Source organism: Entamoeba histolytica, genomic scaffold (assembly GCF_000208925.1).
Source record: "Entamoeba histolytica HM-1:IMSS scf_1104750516283 genomic scaffold, whole genome shotgun sequence".
NCBI lineage: Eukaryota > Evosea > Mastigamoebida > Endamoebidae > Entamoeba > Entamoeba histolytica.
This window is the reverse complement of record NW_001914925.1, coordinates 37,378-54,719: the sequence shown is the minus strand read 5'-3', so window position 1 is coordinate 54,719 and position 17,342 is coordinate 37,378. Positions and strand designations below refer to the sequence as shown.

At 22.6% G+C, this 17,342-nt stretch overlaps 9 protein-coding genes across 9 annotated transcripts, besides 2 other annotated features; 3 read left to right on the top strand and 6 right to left on the bottom strand.

Annotated features, from left to right (window-relative positions):
• Positions 1 to 3,795: 3,795 nt before the first annotated feature.
• Positions 3,796 to 4,031: a repeat region.
• A 373-nt stretch (positions 4,032 to 4,404) lies between these two features.
• EHI_001130 (uncharacterized protein) lies at positions 4,405 to 5,892 on the bottom strand (the record flags this gene model as incomplete). Its single annotated transcript, XM_644790.2, has 1 exon — positions 4,405 to 5,892. One exon carries the CDS (start codon positions 5,890 to 5,892, stop codon positions 4,420 to 4,422), a length of 1,473 nt encoding a protein of 490 aa, XP_649882.1. The 3' UTR covers positions 4,405 to 4,419.
• A 266-nt stretch (positions 5,893 to 6,158) lies between these two features.
• On the top strand, positions 6,159 to 6,892 carry EHI_001120 (uncharacterized protein; the record flags this gene model as incomplete). The annotated part of the gene is made up of 3 exons (XM_644789.1): positions 6,159 to 6,353; positions 6,441 to 6,586; positions 6,673 to 6,892. The coding sequence occupies 3 exons, from the start codon at positions 6,159 to 6,161 to the stop codon at positions 6,890 to 6,892; spliced, it is 561 nt and encodes a 186-aa protein (XP_649881.1).
• A 105-nt stretch (positions 6,893 to 6,997) lies between these two features.
• EHI_001110 (uncharacterized protein) lies at positions 6,998 to 8,323 on the bottom strand (the record flags this gene model as incomplete). Its single annotated transcript, XM_644788.1, has 1 exon — positions 6,998 to 8,323. One exon carries the CDS (start codon positions 8,321 to 8,323, stop codon positions 6,998 to 7,000), a length of 1,326 nt encoding a protein of 441 aa, XP_649880.1.
• A 218-nt stretch (positions 8,324 to 8,541) lies between these two features.
• Positions 8,542 to 10,011, bottom strand: EHI_001100 (uncharacterized protein; the record flags this gene model as incomplete). Its single annotated transcript, XM_644787.1, has 1 exon — positions 8,542 to 10,011. One exon carries the CDS (start codon positions 10,009 to 10,011, stop codon positions 8,542 to 8,544), a length of 1,470 nt encoding a protein of 489 aa, XP_649879.1.
• A 188-nt stretch (positions 10,012 to 10,199) lies between these two features.
• On the bottom strand, positions 10,200 to 11,414 carry EHI_001090 (uncharacterized protein; the record flags this gene model as incomplete). Its single annotated transcript, XM_644786.1, has 1 exon — positions 10,200 to 11,414. One exon carries the CDS (start codon positions 11,412 to 11,414, stop codon positions 10,200 to 10,202), a length of 1,215 nt encoding a protein of 404 aa, XP_649878.1.
• Positions 11,415 to 11,553: 139 nt separating this feature from the next.
• Positions 11,554 to 13,581, bottom strand: EHI_001080 (uncharacterized protein; the record flags this gene model as incomplete). Its single annotated transcript, XM_644785.1, has 1 exon — positions 11,554 to 13,581. One exon carries the CDS (start codon positions 13,579 to 13,581, stop codon positions 11,554 to 11,556), a length of 2,028 nt encoding a protein of 675 aa, XP_649877.1.
• A 62-nt stretch (positions 13,582 to 13,643) lies between these two features.
• Positions 13,644 to 13,962: a repeat region.
• Positions 13,963 to 14,165: 203 nt separating this feature from the next.
• On the bottom strand, positions 14,166 to 15,347 carry EHI_001070 (uncharacterized protein; the record flags this gene model as incomplete). Its single annotated transcript, XM_644784.2, has 1 exon — positions 14,166 to 15,347. One exon carries the CDS (start codon positions 15,345 to 15,347, stop codon positions 14,184 to 14,186), a length of 1,164 nt encoding a protein of 387 aa, XP_649876.1. The 3' UTR covers positions 14,166 to 14,183.
• A 286-nt stretch (positions 15,348 to 15,633) lies between these two features.
• Positions 15,634 to 16,002, top strand: EHI_001060 (uncharacterized protein; the record flags this gene model as incomplete). Its single annotated transcript, XM_644783.1, has 1 exon — positions 15,634 to 16,002. One exon carries the CDS (start codon positions 15,634 to 15,636, stop codon positions 16,000 to 16,002), a length of 369 nt encoding a protein of 122 aa, XP_649875.1.
• A 168-nt stretch (positions 16,003 to 16,170) lies between these two features.
• EHI_001050 (sec 13 protein, putative) lies at positions 16,171 to 17,102 on the top strand (the record flags this gene model as incomplete). Its single annotated transcript, XM_644782.2, has 3 exons — positions 16,171 to 16,207; positions 16,264 to 16,379; positions 16,427 to 17,102. Exons 2-3 carry the CDS (start codon positions 16,270 to 16,272, stop codon positions 17,100 to 17,102), a joined length of 786 nt encoding a protein of 261 aa, XP_649874.1. The 5' UTR covers positions 16,171 to 16,207; positions 16,264 to 16,269.
• Positions 17,103 to 17,342: the final 240 nt, after the last annotated feature.

The window sequence follows — 17,342 nt, the reverse complement described above, 5'->3', positions numbered from 1 at the left end:
GTGATTAGTCTTCAATTTATTTTTTTTATTTCTTTTTTTTTTTTAAAAATATACAATAAAAATAACAATTAATTTATTCAAACATATAACAATATATGTGTTAAATTAATGTTATTGTAAAATAAAAATAACATTTATTTAAAATAGAATGATGTTAAAAATAAGAATTGACTTTATTTGTTAATAACGTGTATTAACTATTTAATCTTATTTTGAACTTATAAACATCAAATTGAATTGAAATAGAGGTAGTGGTTACTAACTAAATAGAAGAATGGACAAATAGAAAAGTAAGAAATATACTATTTGATTCAGATATTGATAATTGGAGTATTAATACATCAGTATTTGATCAAAGAATAATGAATAAAGAACATATAATAATTATTATTGAAGATGAGTGTGGAAATAAATTTGGAGGATACGTTAATGAGAAAATTGATAAAGTTGGTAATGGCTATATAAAAGATTCAAAATCATTTGTATTTTCATTAGAATCAAATGGAAGAATTGAAGGAATGAAGAAATTTGATACCAAAGAACCCGAATATGCATTTTATTTATTTAATCAATCATGTGGTTATTTGTTTTCATTTGGAAATGGACATGATATTTGTGTTTATAAAGAAGATTATAAAACAAAATCAAATTGTACACCATATTCATTTGAATATGAAGGAATATCAAACGCACTTTGTGGAAAAAAATATTTCACACCAAAACGAATCATCGTAATTGAAATGAAATGATTCAATCTTGATTATTTGAAAATGAAATAAAAAAGAATAAAAACAAAACAATGAAGAATATGAATAGCCATTTCGTTCATCTGCCAATGAATGAAATGGTGAAATAAAAATGGACATAATTCAATGTTGATTTATTTTATTTCATTTGAAATATTCACACCCAATGATGGTGTTTTTAATAAATAAGAATGAAATAGAAATAAGAATCAATGAATAAACAATTTATTTGTATTATTTCATTGAATTAATTCATTATGAATCAAATGAATAATATAACAAAATTAACGAAGAATGAATAAGAATAAGAAAATAACAAATAAAATAAAGAATGATAATAATATAAAAAGAAATGAATATAAAGAATGAAATTAATGAAGGAAAATAATATAATTGTATGAAATAACAAATTAATAAATATAACAAAAGATAAATGAAATGATGTATTATTTGTAATAATAAAATAATAAGAAATGAAGATATAAATAAGAAAATATAAAACAATAAGACATAATAAATGAATATGAAATAATAAATGAATAAACAAAAGATGAGAATAACTAAAATGAAAAGTAAAGAATGAAAAGAAGAATAAAACAAAGGATAAAATAAAATAAAGAAAAGAAATAAACAACGAATATTTCAATAATTACCAAATATTTACACAAAGAAGAAAAAGATAAAAAAATAAAAGATAAAAAAAAGCGGATAAAGAAAAAAAGAAGAAAATGATGATTAACAAAATAGCAGAAATAGACAAATTATAATAAGAAATATAAACAGAAATTCATAATTTTATTAAACACAGTTTTAATAATACTGTCAATGAGATATAAAAGAAAAGAATAAAGAAATAAGATATAAAGAAATAATGAAGACATCAATATATGTTAATGATATAAATGATAGTATTAAAATAGAAATATGAAATAGAAGAATTAATAGAAATGATGAAAGATTTCATTTTAATCCAAAACATTTAAATGAATATTCAAGATAATTAAAAGAACAATGAAAGAGAATTAAAATAAGATAGAGAAATAAATAGAAATATAAAGAAATAGAATAGAAATAAAAAAGAATTGGATTAAAATTCAAGAAAGAAAAGAATTAATGTAATGATAAATAATGAAATAGGAATTACATAATTTTATAAGAAGATATAATGATGAAATAAATAAGAAATAGAAGAATAAAATGAAATATAAAATATAACAACCAACAACCAACAAGAACCAACAATTTAATAAATAATGAGTTAAAATGTAGAAATTATGAAGATAAACCTATTAACATTTGATTTAATTAATCTAATATTTAGAAGTTAGTTCTATCATTAAACTATTTTGTTTAAATTTGTTATTTATGTTTATTGTAATTAATATCTTTTTTTCATTAATTAAAAAAATGTTGGCGACTGGCAGGTTTCGATCCTACGACTCTTATTAATTTAACTTAGTATTTCATATTTATTAAATTACAAATAAGTGTTTTACACGTAAAACTACAGCCACTTCTTGTTTATTTGATTTTATTTTCCTTCTCTTTTATTTTTGGATTTTTTATTGTTATATATCCCTTTTCTTTTTCTTTATTTCTTTTTCATTATTTCTTAATTTAAAATATTTCACTATTATATTTTCAATTCTTCTTTTTATCATTCTTTATTTGTATTGTCTTTCTATTTCTTTTATTTCTTTATTTACTTTCTTATTCTTCTTTTTATATTATGTTTAATGATTTGAACTTATCATATTTATGATTTAATCTCATCATCATCATATTTTCTTTTTTATTCTTTAGTAATCTTTAAAATTATTCATTATTTATTCTTAAATTATTTCAAATTAGTGTATTCTTATTCTTTTCTTTTTATTATTGGTATATTTTGTTTAGTATTTCATCTTAACTCCTATTATTTTATATTTTATTATGAAAATTAGATTCTTCATATTTCATTTATATTAATCATATATATTCATCATATTTATCATTTCTTTCTTTATTTTCATTAATACTTCAATAATCTTTTTTATACATTACTTATTCATTACTACAGATTTCTTTTTACATTACTTATACTTACTAACTCCTTTTATTTTTTTCTATTCTTCATTCTTCTAATTCTCTTTTAATGATACTCCATAAATTACATCATGAGAATATTATTGTTATTTAACAATTGACACATACGTGTAATCAAAAAAACTAAATATTTGCATTCTTTTAAAATAACTGATGTATTAACATCACCTCAAAATGATGAAATAAAATGTTTTATGAATGAAGAAAACTATGAAAATAAAGAAGATAAACGAATAAGTATAATTAATATATTACGTAGTGATGATATTATATTTAAATAATAATTAATTATCATTTATTCAAATTAATAAAGTTTTGGTTATATTTTTTATTATTTTATTTTATATAATAATGAAAAATGTATAATAAAGAAAAAAAAAACGAATAAATTAACAAAATAATGCATTTCAATTTATAAAAACAATATAAATAACAAATAATAATAATAAACTACAAATATACAAAATAATGGAAATAAATCAATATTATAATGAAATATAAATGTAATAAAATAGCAAATTAAAATTAATAATCATATTAATGAATATATTCTTAAAATAATAATGATTTAAATTATGAATTGAAATTATTTTTCATTTTATATCATTTATTATTCATGGTTTTAATTTATTTTATTATATTTAATATTTATTCAATTTGTTGAATGACTTACAAAAATGAATTGAATTTTTAATTTAATATTTCGTTTATTCTATTTATTATTGAATTTCAAAATACAATAATACATTAATATGATGAAATGAAGAATGAAATAATTGAGTCATTATAAAATAAAAAGAAAATAAAAGATAATAATAGAAATGAGTTAACTAAATTATATTATATTATATTTATTGTATTATTCATCTCTCACAATAAACTTATTATTTATTTAACCTTAAAAATGTCTATTCATCAATTATTTACTTATTATTTTTTTCAATTCTATAAATGTGATTTTATATTCCTCAACATTACACATTTCTATCGAGTTAAATTTGTTTTAGACGTCATCAATTTAATTACTCTTCATTTAAGTTGCTATCTTTTTTTTATTTTGAATTTAATAAATATTAAAATTCCATATTTTTTTCTATTATTTAATGGGGAATATACCAATACTATATTATTACAACTTATTTTTTTTTTCACAACAACATTCATATCCTTTGTTCTTTGATAATATAAATGTGTTCAATTCAAGTCATTTATTATCAAATCGCTTGTATACTGATAAATAAATGATATTAGTACATTTATAAATCCACATTCTTATATTATAACAAATAATATTTAGTCATAATAATTATTAGTCACTGTCAACCATGTAGTATTGAGTAAGAAGTTTTCTAACCAATAGCAACACCATAAACCAGAATTGTTGATTCAAAAAATTAAATTCATTTTAATGCTTGTAAAGTGTTTCTGACGTATCATCTTCCATTCATTCTTTAAACAAAAGAGATAGATAATCAATAAAACAATTTAAAATAATATTTTCAATAAACCAAAAAAAAATCATTCAAAAATAATTATTATTCCTAATAAAAAGAGAAACAAAAAAATAATAATTGGATTTAAAAAAGATTTAGTTTTTAGTTCCATTAACTAAATTGTTATAAATTTTATCAGTCAAGCGATTAACTAAAGCTTGGTCTTGAACACATTTAGCACCTGATTTAACTGCACATACATTAATAGTATGAACTTTTTGATTTAAATGTTTCATAATTAAATGACATTTTTTAATAGTCTTTTTTTGAGATTTTTGAATTACTTTTTGAGATTTCATTGCTTTTTTAACAATTTTATTTAATAATTTCTTTGGCATTTTTTCTTTTTTAAGGACTTTTTTAACGACTTTTTTAGTCAATTTTTTAGCTTGTTTTTTAGAAACAACTTTAGAAATAGTTTTTTTTAATATTTTTTGAGCTTTTTTAATAGCTTTAATATTAGTACCAGCTTTTAAAATTGCTTTTTTAGCAATTTTTTTAGCTTTAGAGATAACTTTTTGAGCTTTTTTAGTGAGAATAATTTGAGTTTTTTTACTAGCAAGTTTTAATTGTGTTTGACATTTTTTATTTGATAAAGAAATTAATGAATTTTGATTTTCAAGTTTAGCAATTCTTTTTTTATAATCAGCAAATAATTGAGCATCCATAAATTTATCTTTTTCATTTTGAATTCTTTCTTTTAATACAGCAAGTTCTTCTTTCATATCAATATATTCTTTTCTCATACGATGTAATCTTTTTTTATTTTCTTTTAATACTTCACATGAACAATTTTCAATATTTTTATATGCCATTAATTTAACTTTACTTATTTTTTTTGCTGCTGCTGAAATAATACCAGCAGAATATGTTTTTCCATATTTTCCTGAAAGAATTGTTTTAATTTTTTTAACCATTTTTTTAGCTTGTAAAATTTGTTTTTTAGAAGTTTTTTTATGATTATTTTTACGTGCTAAAATTTTGGAATATTTCTTTAATAATATTTTTGCAGCTTTTTTGACTTGTTTTTTAGATATTTTTTTAGATTGATATTGTTTTCTCTTGAAAAATTTCATAATATTCCTTTTACTCATTCTCTTCTTTAACATTCTTCTTTTGAGTTGTGCTTTTCTATTCTTATGTGTCACTCTTCTATGATGATGTCTTCTCATTGGTCTAGCTCTTCTCCATGAATGTCTTCTGTGATGATGTCTTCTCTTTGGATGTCTTCTATGATGATGCTTTCTCCAAAATCTATATCTTCTCCATGGATATCTTCTGAAGTATCTTCTACGATGATGTCTTCTCCATGGTCTATATCTTCTATAATGTCTTCTTCTTCTTCTGTCTTCGTCATCATCATCTGTTAATTCATACTCATCATTATCTTCTTCTTCTCCTTCTTCTAAATCAATTTCATCTTCTTCATTATCTTCCTCTTCATTTAGTTCATCAACATCATCATTTAATTCATACTCTTCAAAGTCATTAGTTTCACCAACTTCAAAAGCATCTTCTTCAACAGCATTTACAGCGAATAATAAGAGTGCAATTAAAAACAATTTCATATTATGATTTTTTTACTTTTGAGTTCTTCTTTTTCTTGTTTTTTTTTAGAAATAGTAATAAAAATAATAATATATTAAACAATTTACTATTCTTAGTATTTTTTTAACTAAAAATAATTTATTTCAGTTCTAATTGTAATAAACAAATATTTTCTATAAATTACAAGAAAAATGAATAAAAAAGATAATAAAATAAAACAAAGAAAAAGAAAACTAACAAAAAGATAATTTTTTTAAGGGTTTACTTTAAAATGAGGAGTTAATTAATGTCAACAGGTAATCGACCTAAACCTAATATTCTTGTAACTGGAACACCAGGAACAGGAAAGAGTTTAGTATGTTCAATGATAGCTGAACGCACCGATATGAATTATGTTAATGTAGGTGATGTAGTGAAGCAATATGGATTTTATGAAGGAAGAGATGAAGAAATGGATACACTTATTTTAGATGAAGATAAAGTTTGTTAAAAAAGAAAAAAAAACAGAATGAAAGAATAAAATGAAACGAATTTATTATTTTTAAAAAGAAATACTAAATAAAAATAGTTATTAGATTATTTAGAAGAAATTCAAAAAAATAATAATTTTTTATTAGAATATCATTCATCAGAATTATTTCCAGAGAGATGGTTTGATTTAATAGTTGTATTAAGAACTGATAATACTGTTTTATATGACAGATTAGTAAATAAGTTTGTTAATAAAATAAAATTAAATAAAATTAAATAAAATTAAATAAAATTAAATAAATAAAATAAATAAAATTAAAAATAAATAGAGGATATAAACCAAATAAAATTGAAAATAATATTGATTGTGAAATATTTCAAATTTGTTATGATGAAGCAATGGAAAGTTATCAACATAAATTAGTTTGGATGTTACAAAATGATACTCCTGAACAACTTGAATTTAATGTAAATTGTATTTGCAAATATATTGAATTATGGCCAAAAGCATGGGGAATATCAGTAGAAGAAATGCTTCAAATACATTAAAAATAAAACAAAAATAAAAGAAAAAATAACAATAAATGAAAATTGATTTTTTTTTTATTTGAAATAAAATCTTTCATTTTTAAATTTTATTTTTACATAAAATCATTAATAATTATCAGAATTAAAAGGAGGTAATATTGTTCCATTTGATTTAAATTGAGTCATAGTTGGTTCATTTGATTTTTGTTTATTATTTCTAAGTCTAGAATTTTCAAGATTTCTCCATTTATCTTTTAAATCAACACAACTTCTATCATCGAATTTAAAATTATTTAAAATTAATTTCCAATGACCAATACCAAATTGTTGAACACCTTCTATTAAATTTTGAGTTTCTTCTTCAGTGAATCTTCTTTTCTTTTTTTTAAGTTTATTATTTTCAGTTCCATCATCTATTTTAATAGAAGAATTTTCAAGTAATTTTAAAGAAGGTTTTTTTTTAGATTTTTCTTCTTTATCGCATTTAATTTTTTGTTGAAGTAATAATTGATGTTGATGAATATGAGGTTGTGTGAGTTGATGAATATATTGACTTTGATAATTTTCAATTAAATCTGATTGTTGTTGAAGTAAAAAATCTTTTACTTTAGGATCTTCACCAAATACAATTGCTTGAAAAGTAGTAGAATCTAATCCCATTGCTGTTTGAATTTCTCTAATAGAAATGAAATCAGTAGAAGGCCAAGAGAAAGGTTTAGAAACAATTTTACCATTTAAATAATTATAAAAAACATTTCTTAAAGTAGAAGAAGGACATATTTCTTTAAATTGATATAATAAATGTTTAATATGTTCAATAGTTCTAATTAATGGATATCTTGAAAGAATATATTTAACTTCTTGTATATTTTGAAGATATTCATTTGAATCAGTTATTCCTTCTTTTATTGGTGTTTTTAAAAGTGCTTCAATTGCTGATAAACAATATTTTCTTGAAGATGCAACATATGGTTGTTCTGAACTCTCTGGAAGTAAAATATTTATATGACGAATAAGTTCTCCTTGTTGTATTTGAAATTTAGAATATAAATGAAATATTGAAATCATTCCAATAATTCCAATTAATGATGGAATTGATTTAAGTATTTCTGCATTTGGATCTGAACAATATATTTGAATTACATTTGAAATAATTTTTGGTAAATATTCTATTTCAATATTAAATGGTTCAATACTTTCAAAAAAATTTATAACCGTTGCTAATGCTCTTTTATTATGTAATTCTTGTGGAATATCTGATTCTACAAATATTTGTTGATTTAAACATTGTTCATATAATTCACAATTAATTCCTGAATCAATTAAATATTCACATATTGATATTAATGTTTTTTTATGATTATCAAATACATTATAATCATCTACTTTATTTTGTTTTAATTGATCAATTATATGATGAGCAACAATACATTTATCTTCAATGCAATTCATTTCTTCTTATTCTTTCTAAGTTCTTTTTTTTAGTTTTATTTTTTTTATTTTTTTCTTTTTTTATTCAAATTGTTATTTCTGTTTATAACGGTTGTTTTTTGTTTTTCATTTATGTTATTTGAAAGAAATAATAATTTTATTATAATATATTATTATTATAAATTAATTATAAAACAAAAATTAAATAACAAAAAAATTGATGGAAGAAGGTAAATTTACTACTCTTGGAATAAAGAATTTTGTGACTCATTATCTTCAGCTTCATATAAAGAACTTTGAGTTGCAACATTAATTTCAAGAGTTTGATATGTAGCATTCTTTCGAGATAATCCACATAAAATTCTTTGTAATAATACTAATAATAACTCTACTAATGCAACAACTACTAATGCAAACATTCCAATACCTCCAATAATTTTATAAACTAATCCTGTTGTTGTTCCATAATCACATCCATTAACAAAGTATGTTGACTCAATTGCTTCTTTATCATCTGGAGATTTTAATTTACAAGTTAATTCTGTTGTATCATTTCCATTCAATTGACAATATCCATAACAACTCTTACACATATGATTAGAAAGGAATCGAGTTGCTAAATGCATAACAGGATCAACAATAAGTCCATTAAGTAAATCATTTCCACTACTTGAAAAGAAGAAATATAATTTATTTTTAACAGTAGTATAAAGTCTTTCATATTTAATTCTATCTTTTGGTGATGCAGTATCATAAGAAATACTATAAAATGTAATATCATTCTCTCTAAGAGTAGTATTATATTTAGTAACTAATGTTTTCATATTTTCTGTATCTCTATTTAATGAAATAATAATGGTTCTTCCTTTCATACTTCCAGTATATGTTTTAACCATATTAGCTGCTTCTTGAATAGGTGCATCATTTGAAGATGATGCATATTTAAGAGTAGCTAATGAATTTTCTATTTGACTAAAATCACTAGTAAAAGCAACTTTAGTTCCATCATAATTCATAACACCAACTTCAACAGTAGTACTTCCTTCTTTAGTTTTTGCCATAGCAAGATCTCTTAAACTATTTAATAAATCTAATTTAGCACCAGTAAATGCATCTTCAGTACCACCAAAGTTAGGATCAATCACTAATAAAATCTTTGCTTGTCTTCCTGTATTTTTTATTGTTTGACTAGTTGTCTGTTCAATATATTTTTCTATCTCACTTTTACCATGTTCTGATAATGCACCATAACTTCTAAATGTAATACATTTACCTGTCTCAAAACAAATACGACATATTTTACCTGTTTCACTAGAGACATAAACATAATCAAGATATGGTGAAACTCCTTTATATTCAGTACAATGTTCACTATTAATAAATAATGTTCTTAATTGTACACTAACATCATAAGTTAAATTGTAAAACACTGCATGTGTTCTATTTAATATATTAGATGAATAATTTAATCTATGATATGAATAATATCGTTCACCATTATCTCTAAATACTGCATCTACATGATTTATTTCTTTAAAGACTGTAACCATTTGGCCATTTGGTCCATCATAATATAATTGTCCATCCATTGTAAATGATAAATCTTCAATATTAGAGATATATACATTTCCTTCCATAGTTTTAATGGTTGTGTAATTACTTTGACCAAATACTCCAATACATAATAATAAACCAATAATTCCTCGCATCTAATATCTTTACTTTTAAGATCTTTTGAACTTATTACTTTTAGTTTTTTTTTTATTTTTTCTTTTTATTTTTTTTTTTAATTTCTTTTAAATCATAAAATAACATAAAAAAGTAAATTATTTTTCTTTTTATACACATCAGTTTTGTTATTTCAATAAATAACAGAAATTTGATTTACTTTTTGTTATTATTGAGAAAGATCCAATTGTTTAAATCCATCAGACATTAAACTTGGAGGAATCAAAGCGTTTCCAACAGATGGGAGAGTATTTTTTTCTTGTTCATTATTAGGATGAGTCATAGTTGGTTCATTTGATTTTTGTTTATTATTTCTAAGTCTAGAGAATTCAAGATTTCTCCATTTATCTTTTAAATCAACACAACTTCTATCATCGAATTTAAAATTATTTAAAATTAATTTCCAATGACCAATACCAAATTGTTGAACACCTTCTATTAAATTTTGAGTTTCTTCTTCAGTGAATCTTCTTTTCTTTTTTTTAATAACTTGACCATTTTCATCAACAGGTTGACGTATTGGTTTATTAACTTTTTCATTTTTCTTTTTATTAACTTTATTAGTTAAAGACAAATCATCTATTTTATTATCATATATTCCAACAGGTAATTTAACAGGTTCTGCATAATACTGATAAATTAATTGTTGAACTAAACTTGGATTTAATGATTGATGATACTTTTCTAATTGAGTTTTAATATGTTCAAGTGTTGCAATCACTGGATATCTTGCAATAATTTGATGAATAGAAGTAATTCTCATAAGAAATTCTTCAGGATTAGTTAAATTATCTGGTATTTCAGTTTCTGATAAAATGTCAATTGCTTCTTCACTACAAGAACGACTTGTTTTTAAATAAGGAAGTTGTGATAATGCAGGAAGTAATAAATCAAGCCAATCCCACATTGCTTGAGTTTGAACTTTTTTAGAAACGTATTGATAAAACAAAGTAATCATTCCAGTGAGTCCAATTAATGAAGGTAATGGTTTTAATATTTCACTTTTTGAGTCTTCTTGAAAAAGTTGAATAACACATTCTGATATTTTTCCTAATGATTCTACTTGTGGACAATTTGGGTCAATTCCATTTATTATTTGTAATGCATATTTTAATGTTCTTTTCTTTTTATAATTTTGTGATAATTCATCTGGATTAATATATTCATTTTGAATTAATTGATTAAATAATCCACACTCTATGTCTTGATCCATTAAATATTCACATATATCTTCTAATGTTTTTTTTCTACACAACGTTTCTAAATCAGTTGATACAATCATAGGACTTTGTTCCATTTTTACTTCAATTGGTATATTTTGTGTTGGATGTAATGGCTCTTGACTAACAATTCGTTGAAGGGTTGCAAACTGAGGGTTATTCATTTTCTTTTGTTTTTTTGAAGATAGAGAAACCCTTTTTTCTTTTTTTTTTTTTTTAAGGTTTTCATTATTTTGTTGATTTTAAGGGTTTTTTTTTGTTTTATAATTTTTATTATTAAAATTTTTGATATATATAACTAATTTAATAATCAATTAAATTAAGTTTCTTTAATAAAGCAGATGGGTCAGGATTTCTTCCTCTAAACTCTTTAAATAATTCACTTGCTGGTTTAGAACCACCCATTTCAAGGATAGAAGTTTTGAATTTAGTTGAAATAAGACTATTAAAAATACCATTTTCTTTAAATAATTCAAAGGCATCAGCCTCAAGAATTTCAGCCCATTTATAAGAATAATAACCACTTGCATAACAATAAGTTAAATTAAATAAATGACTAAAATGACGAATAATAGATAAAGAAGAAGAAGAAAAAGGATAATCATAATTTTCAGTAATTAAAGAAATAAAATCATCTAAAGGAAGATTAGATTGAATATAATGTTGATGTAATTCTAAATCAATTTTACTAAATTTAAGTTGTCTCATCATATAAAATGCTGACATAAATATTCGTGTTTGAATTATTTTATTATATATGTCTTGAGGAATTTCTTTTATTCCACCAACTTCATTAAATAAATGAAAAACTTCTTTTTCATATATCCAATTTTCCATAATTTGACTTGGTAATTCAACAAAATCCCATTCTACATTCATTCCAGTTAATGAAGCAAATCTTTGTTTAGAAAGAATAGTATGCATAAGATGACCACTTTCATGAAATAATGTTTTTAATTCACTATGACTAAAATATGAAATAGTATCATTATTTGGTGGTAGAAAATTACATACAACTACTCCTAATGGTTTAATAAGTATTCCTTGTTCATTTAAATAATTTGTTCTTAAAACATCATGAAATCCACCTGCTTTTTTTCCTTTTCTTGAATATAAATCAAAATAAACTCCACCTAATCGTTTATTATTTGAATCAATAATATCATAATATTTAACATCTTGATGCCATCCTTTTATTGATTTATTATAACAAAAAGTAATTCCATATAATCTTTTATATACTTCAAATAATACTTTAAATACAATTGGTTCTGGAAAATATTGTCTTATTTCTTCTTCATTATATTTTAATTGTTTTTCTTTTATTTGTTCAATATAAAAATTAATATCCCATGGATTTAATTCACTATTTCCTGTTTGTTCTTTTTTATATTTTATTATTTCTTCTACTTCTCTTTTGAAGAATGATAATATTTTCTTATGTAAATCTTCAATAAAATTCATTGCATTTTTACTACTTTTAACCATTCTTCTTTTAGTAATATATTCTGAATAATTTGAATATCCAAGTAATTTAGCAATTTCTTGTCTTTTTTCTAATACTTTATTAATAATATTAGTATTATCATATTCACCTTTACTACAAAGACTATTATATTGTATAAATATTTCTTTTCTAATTTCTTCATTTTTACAATATTTAAGTAAAGGTAAATAAGAAGATGCTTGAAGAGTAATTAAATAACCTTTTAACTTTCTTTTTTGAGCTTCATTAAAATAATGTTCTAAAATATTAGATGGAATACCATCTAATTTGTTTTTATCTTCTATTAATAATGAGTAATTATCTGTATCATTTATTACGTTACTTAAATATTTTTTACTTAATTTAAATACTTCTTCTTTTAATTGAATAAATTTATTTTTTTGACTATCATTAAGTAAAATTCCTCCATCAATAAAGTCATTATAAATTTTTTCTATTAATTGTCTCTGATCAAATTCTAATACTTCTTTTTGTTTATAATTATATTCTATTAATTTAAATAATTCATTATCAGTATAAATACTCGACTTAAATGAAACTTCTTTTGAGAAAATTTCTTCATTTAGAAGTGAATATTCTTTAATATCACTTCTACATAAAATTAATATGTTAAGTTTATACATTATATCTTTTAATGGAATTATTGCATTATCAAATGGACGTACTGTATTTTCAAATGTACTTTGATTTATTGGAATTTCTTTTATTTTTTGAATATTTTCTTTACATATCTTAATCCCTTCTTCAATGTCGTTGACAATACACTCTGGTTTTAACTCTTCAAAATTAATTATTTCTTCATTCTTTAAAAATGGATGTTGCATCTTTTCTTTTTCTTTATGAAAATAAAGTTCTTTTTCTTTATGAAAATAAAGTTCTTTTTCTGTAAAAATTAGTTAATTTAATATTGATAGAATTTTCATCGATTCTTCATTAATTAATTAATATTAATCATATCATTCATCATTAAAAAAAAGAGTCACTTCTTTGTTTTATATATTATTTAGATTTTCTTCTTATTTTATGAATAAATCATTTTATTTTATTTGTTTTATTCTCTTTTCTTTTTTTCTATCATGTCATTTCTTCTTTTTATCATTTTCTTTGATTTTTACTTCAATTTTAATGAATTTCTTCTTTCTTTATTTTCTTATTTTATGAATGATTATTTCATTATCATTATATTATTATGTATAATTTCTTTTCTTATTATTATTTCATGTTATCTTACTTCATTCTTTGTATTGTTATTTATTATATTTCTTATTCAAATACTTCATCATAATCATATAACAATTGATAATTTGAATATTGAATGTGTAGTAATGTTTTTATAACGTTTCATACTTACCATCTTTAAATATAAACTTCTTTTTTATAAATTTTAATAAAATAAAAAAGAAAATAGAATTAAAAACCCTTTTGTTTATTTCTTCTTTTCAGCTTTTTTTGCTTTCTTTAATTGAGCCTCAATTTCTTTTTCTTTTTTCTTAGCTGCTTTAGCTTCTTCTTTCTGTTGTTTCTTTTGTTCTTTCTTTCGTTTTTCTTCAAGTCTTTTTGCCTCACGTTCTTCTTCTTCTATAGCATATCTAACATCTCCTGGAAGTTTATTATAACATGAAACACAAATTGGATTATTTTCGTATATTTTAGTTTTCTTTGGATCCATCAATTTGTTACATTGTGAACAAACAAAACATTCTTTATGGAATGTTTTATCTCCTACAATAACACCTTCTCCACTATGAACAACTTTACCACATTTTTCACATACTTGTCCAAATAATTTATAATAATGGAAATTACAATAAGGTTTACCATCATGTTCAAGGAAAGAAACACCTGTTAATGGTAAGTCACATTCAGTACATGTCAAACATTCTGGATGATACATAAATCCACATGCTTGTACAGAACGTCCAGCAATTGGCTTTTTACATTTCTCACAAATACAAGCAGATACTTTCTTATAACAAGCAAGACAATATCTCTTTCCAAGATATTCAATAGAACTTCCTCCTGTAAATTCAGATTGACAAATTGCACATTTGAAATGTTCAGGATGACATTTCATACCATTAATAATAATATAATCTCCAATAATTGGCTCTCCACATTTAAAGCAAAGATCTTTTCGTTTCTCTTGTTCAACCTTTTTACGAGCACATTCTTGACAATAAGGTTCACCTCCAATATCTTTATATGGCTTTCCTTTTAATGCTGCTTTACAGACAAAACATCCAAAATGATTTGGGTGGTATTTCCTATTATTAAATTCAATTGCTGTGTCTTCTATTGGTTGTTTACAATAATAACATCGTGGTCCACAAAGGTTTTTATAGCAATCACTACAAAAAACTTCTCCATCATCTTCACAATAATCTTCTTCTTCAAGTAAATTACACCCACACTCTGCACAAGTAAAACAGCCTGGATGGAATGCACCTTCATCTACTTCAACAATTTCACCAACAATATTTTTTCCACATCGTACACATGGATTTCCTTCAATAATAATTACAGTTCCATCAGGTTGAGTAACTTCAAGAGTTTCTCCTTTCTTAAGATTATTTATTTGCTCTTCAGTCATTCTTTGATTTATTTCAAGTTCATTTGACGTTAAAATTTTTGTCTTCTTTTATCCTATCTTCCTTTTTGTTTTTTATTTCTTTTCTTTTTAGTTAAGTGTTTATTTTCAGGTTAATTTAATCAGAAGATTGAATTATTTTACTTGTCAATTAAAGAAAATATTTAAATGAATCACTATTTTTGTAACTAATAATTTTTGTACAAATTTATTTATGATATATATCCCTTTTTCTTTAAACTGATTAAATAAAAAATAAAATTATGTGAAACTTAAAAAAAAAGAAAAGATGAAAATATCGGTTCGTTTGGGAGAAGCTCAATTTGAGAAATCCACAAAACTCACACTAAACTTATCAGAAGTACAAATTTGTCAAGGGAGATTTATTATCGTTCAATGTGGAGATCAAAAATTTCAGAGCTCAACAGAAAAAACAAGTACTCCTCAATTTTCTGATTGTTTTTCAATTAATATTGTTCCTTCTCAACGTCCAATGATTTTATTTGAGTATTATGAAACATTTATAGTAAAGAGTAGTGTTTATAAGGCATTTGTTATAATTGAGACAAATCATTTAAGTTATAATAAAGATGTAAGTCAATGGATTGAATTTAGTAATGGGGGTCGTCTCTTTGTTACATTAAGATTATGTAATTAAAAAAAAGTTGTTTTTGTTATGATTTTTGTTATTTAATTTGTTGTTAAAAAGAGAGAAAAATATAAAAAAGAAAAAAATAAGGATCTTAGAAATGAATAATTAGATAGAAGAAATGGTTTGTTGGTGATGAATTGATTAATTTAAGGAAAAGAAAATTAATTGATTTTAGGCAAATATTCAGAGATTCACAACAAGTGAAAATATAGTATGTTAATAATATTTTTTTTAGTATTTAATAAGAAAAAAAAAGTAACAAAATAGGAAGATATGGAATTTGATTTTTATGGAACAAAAGTTGCTTGTGCATTGGATGATAAGTCAATTGTAATCTTTGACACAACACAACCAGAACCAAAAATTATCTCAACGCTTGTGGGGTTTGTATTATTTATTTTATACATAAATAAAAATGATTCATTTATAGACATACTGCTGCTATTTGGCAAGTTAAATGGAGTCATCCAAGATTTGGACCAGTTTTAGCTTCATGCAGTTATGACAAACAAGTATTAATTTGGAGAGAAACTTCTAATAATAATTATGCTATTGTTTATTCTCATAAATTCCATACTAAGTCAGTCAATTCTATTTGTTTCTTCCCTGAGAGTGAGGGATTAAAATTAGCATGTGGATCAAGTGATGGACAAATTAGTATTATTGAGTATGTTGAATCAACTAAATCATGGAAAACAACTTCTTTCAATGCTCATCCTGCCGGAGTAAATACATTAACTGTAATACAAAATCATATGAAAGTTAATATTGTTAGTGGTGGCTGTGATAGTACTGTTAAATTCCATGAATATATTGATGGTGAATGGAAATGTGTTAACCAACTTAAAGACCATAAAGATTGGATTAGAGATGTTTCAGTTACTTCTTCTAATGGTAAACTTCTTTTAGCTACTTGTGCTCAAGACCATATGGTATTTATTTATGAAGTAAATGGAACTAACATTAAGTTGATTGACCATTTGCCAGAATTTAAAGAATCTTGTTGGAGAGTTGCTTTTAATGGTGATGTATTAGCTGTTTCCTTATCCAATAATGAAGTAGAAATGTGGAAAAATAATGATGGAAAATGGGTGAAAGAAGAATAAAATCCAAATTTTTCTTATTTCAGGGTTATTTTTTTTATTGGGATAATTTAAAATCGACTTAGAAAAAAATAAATAAAATAATTTTTTTTTTGTTTTTCTTTTTGTATTATAAACGTTTTTTATTCAAACGATATGCAGATTTGTGAACCTCTCTTTTTATATTCTTTGTTGATGTGAAAATCTTTTTTATTAAAAATAATGTCAGTTCAAATTTTATTTAAATTCAATTCTTTTTTTTGT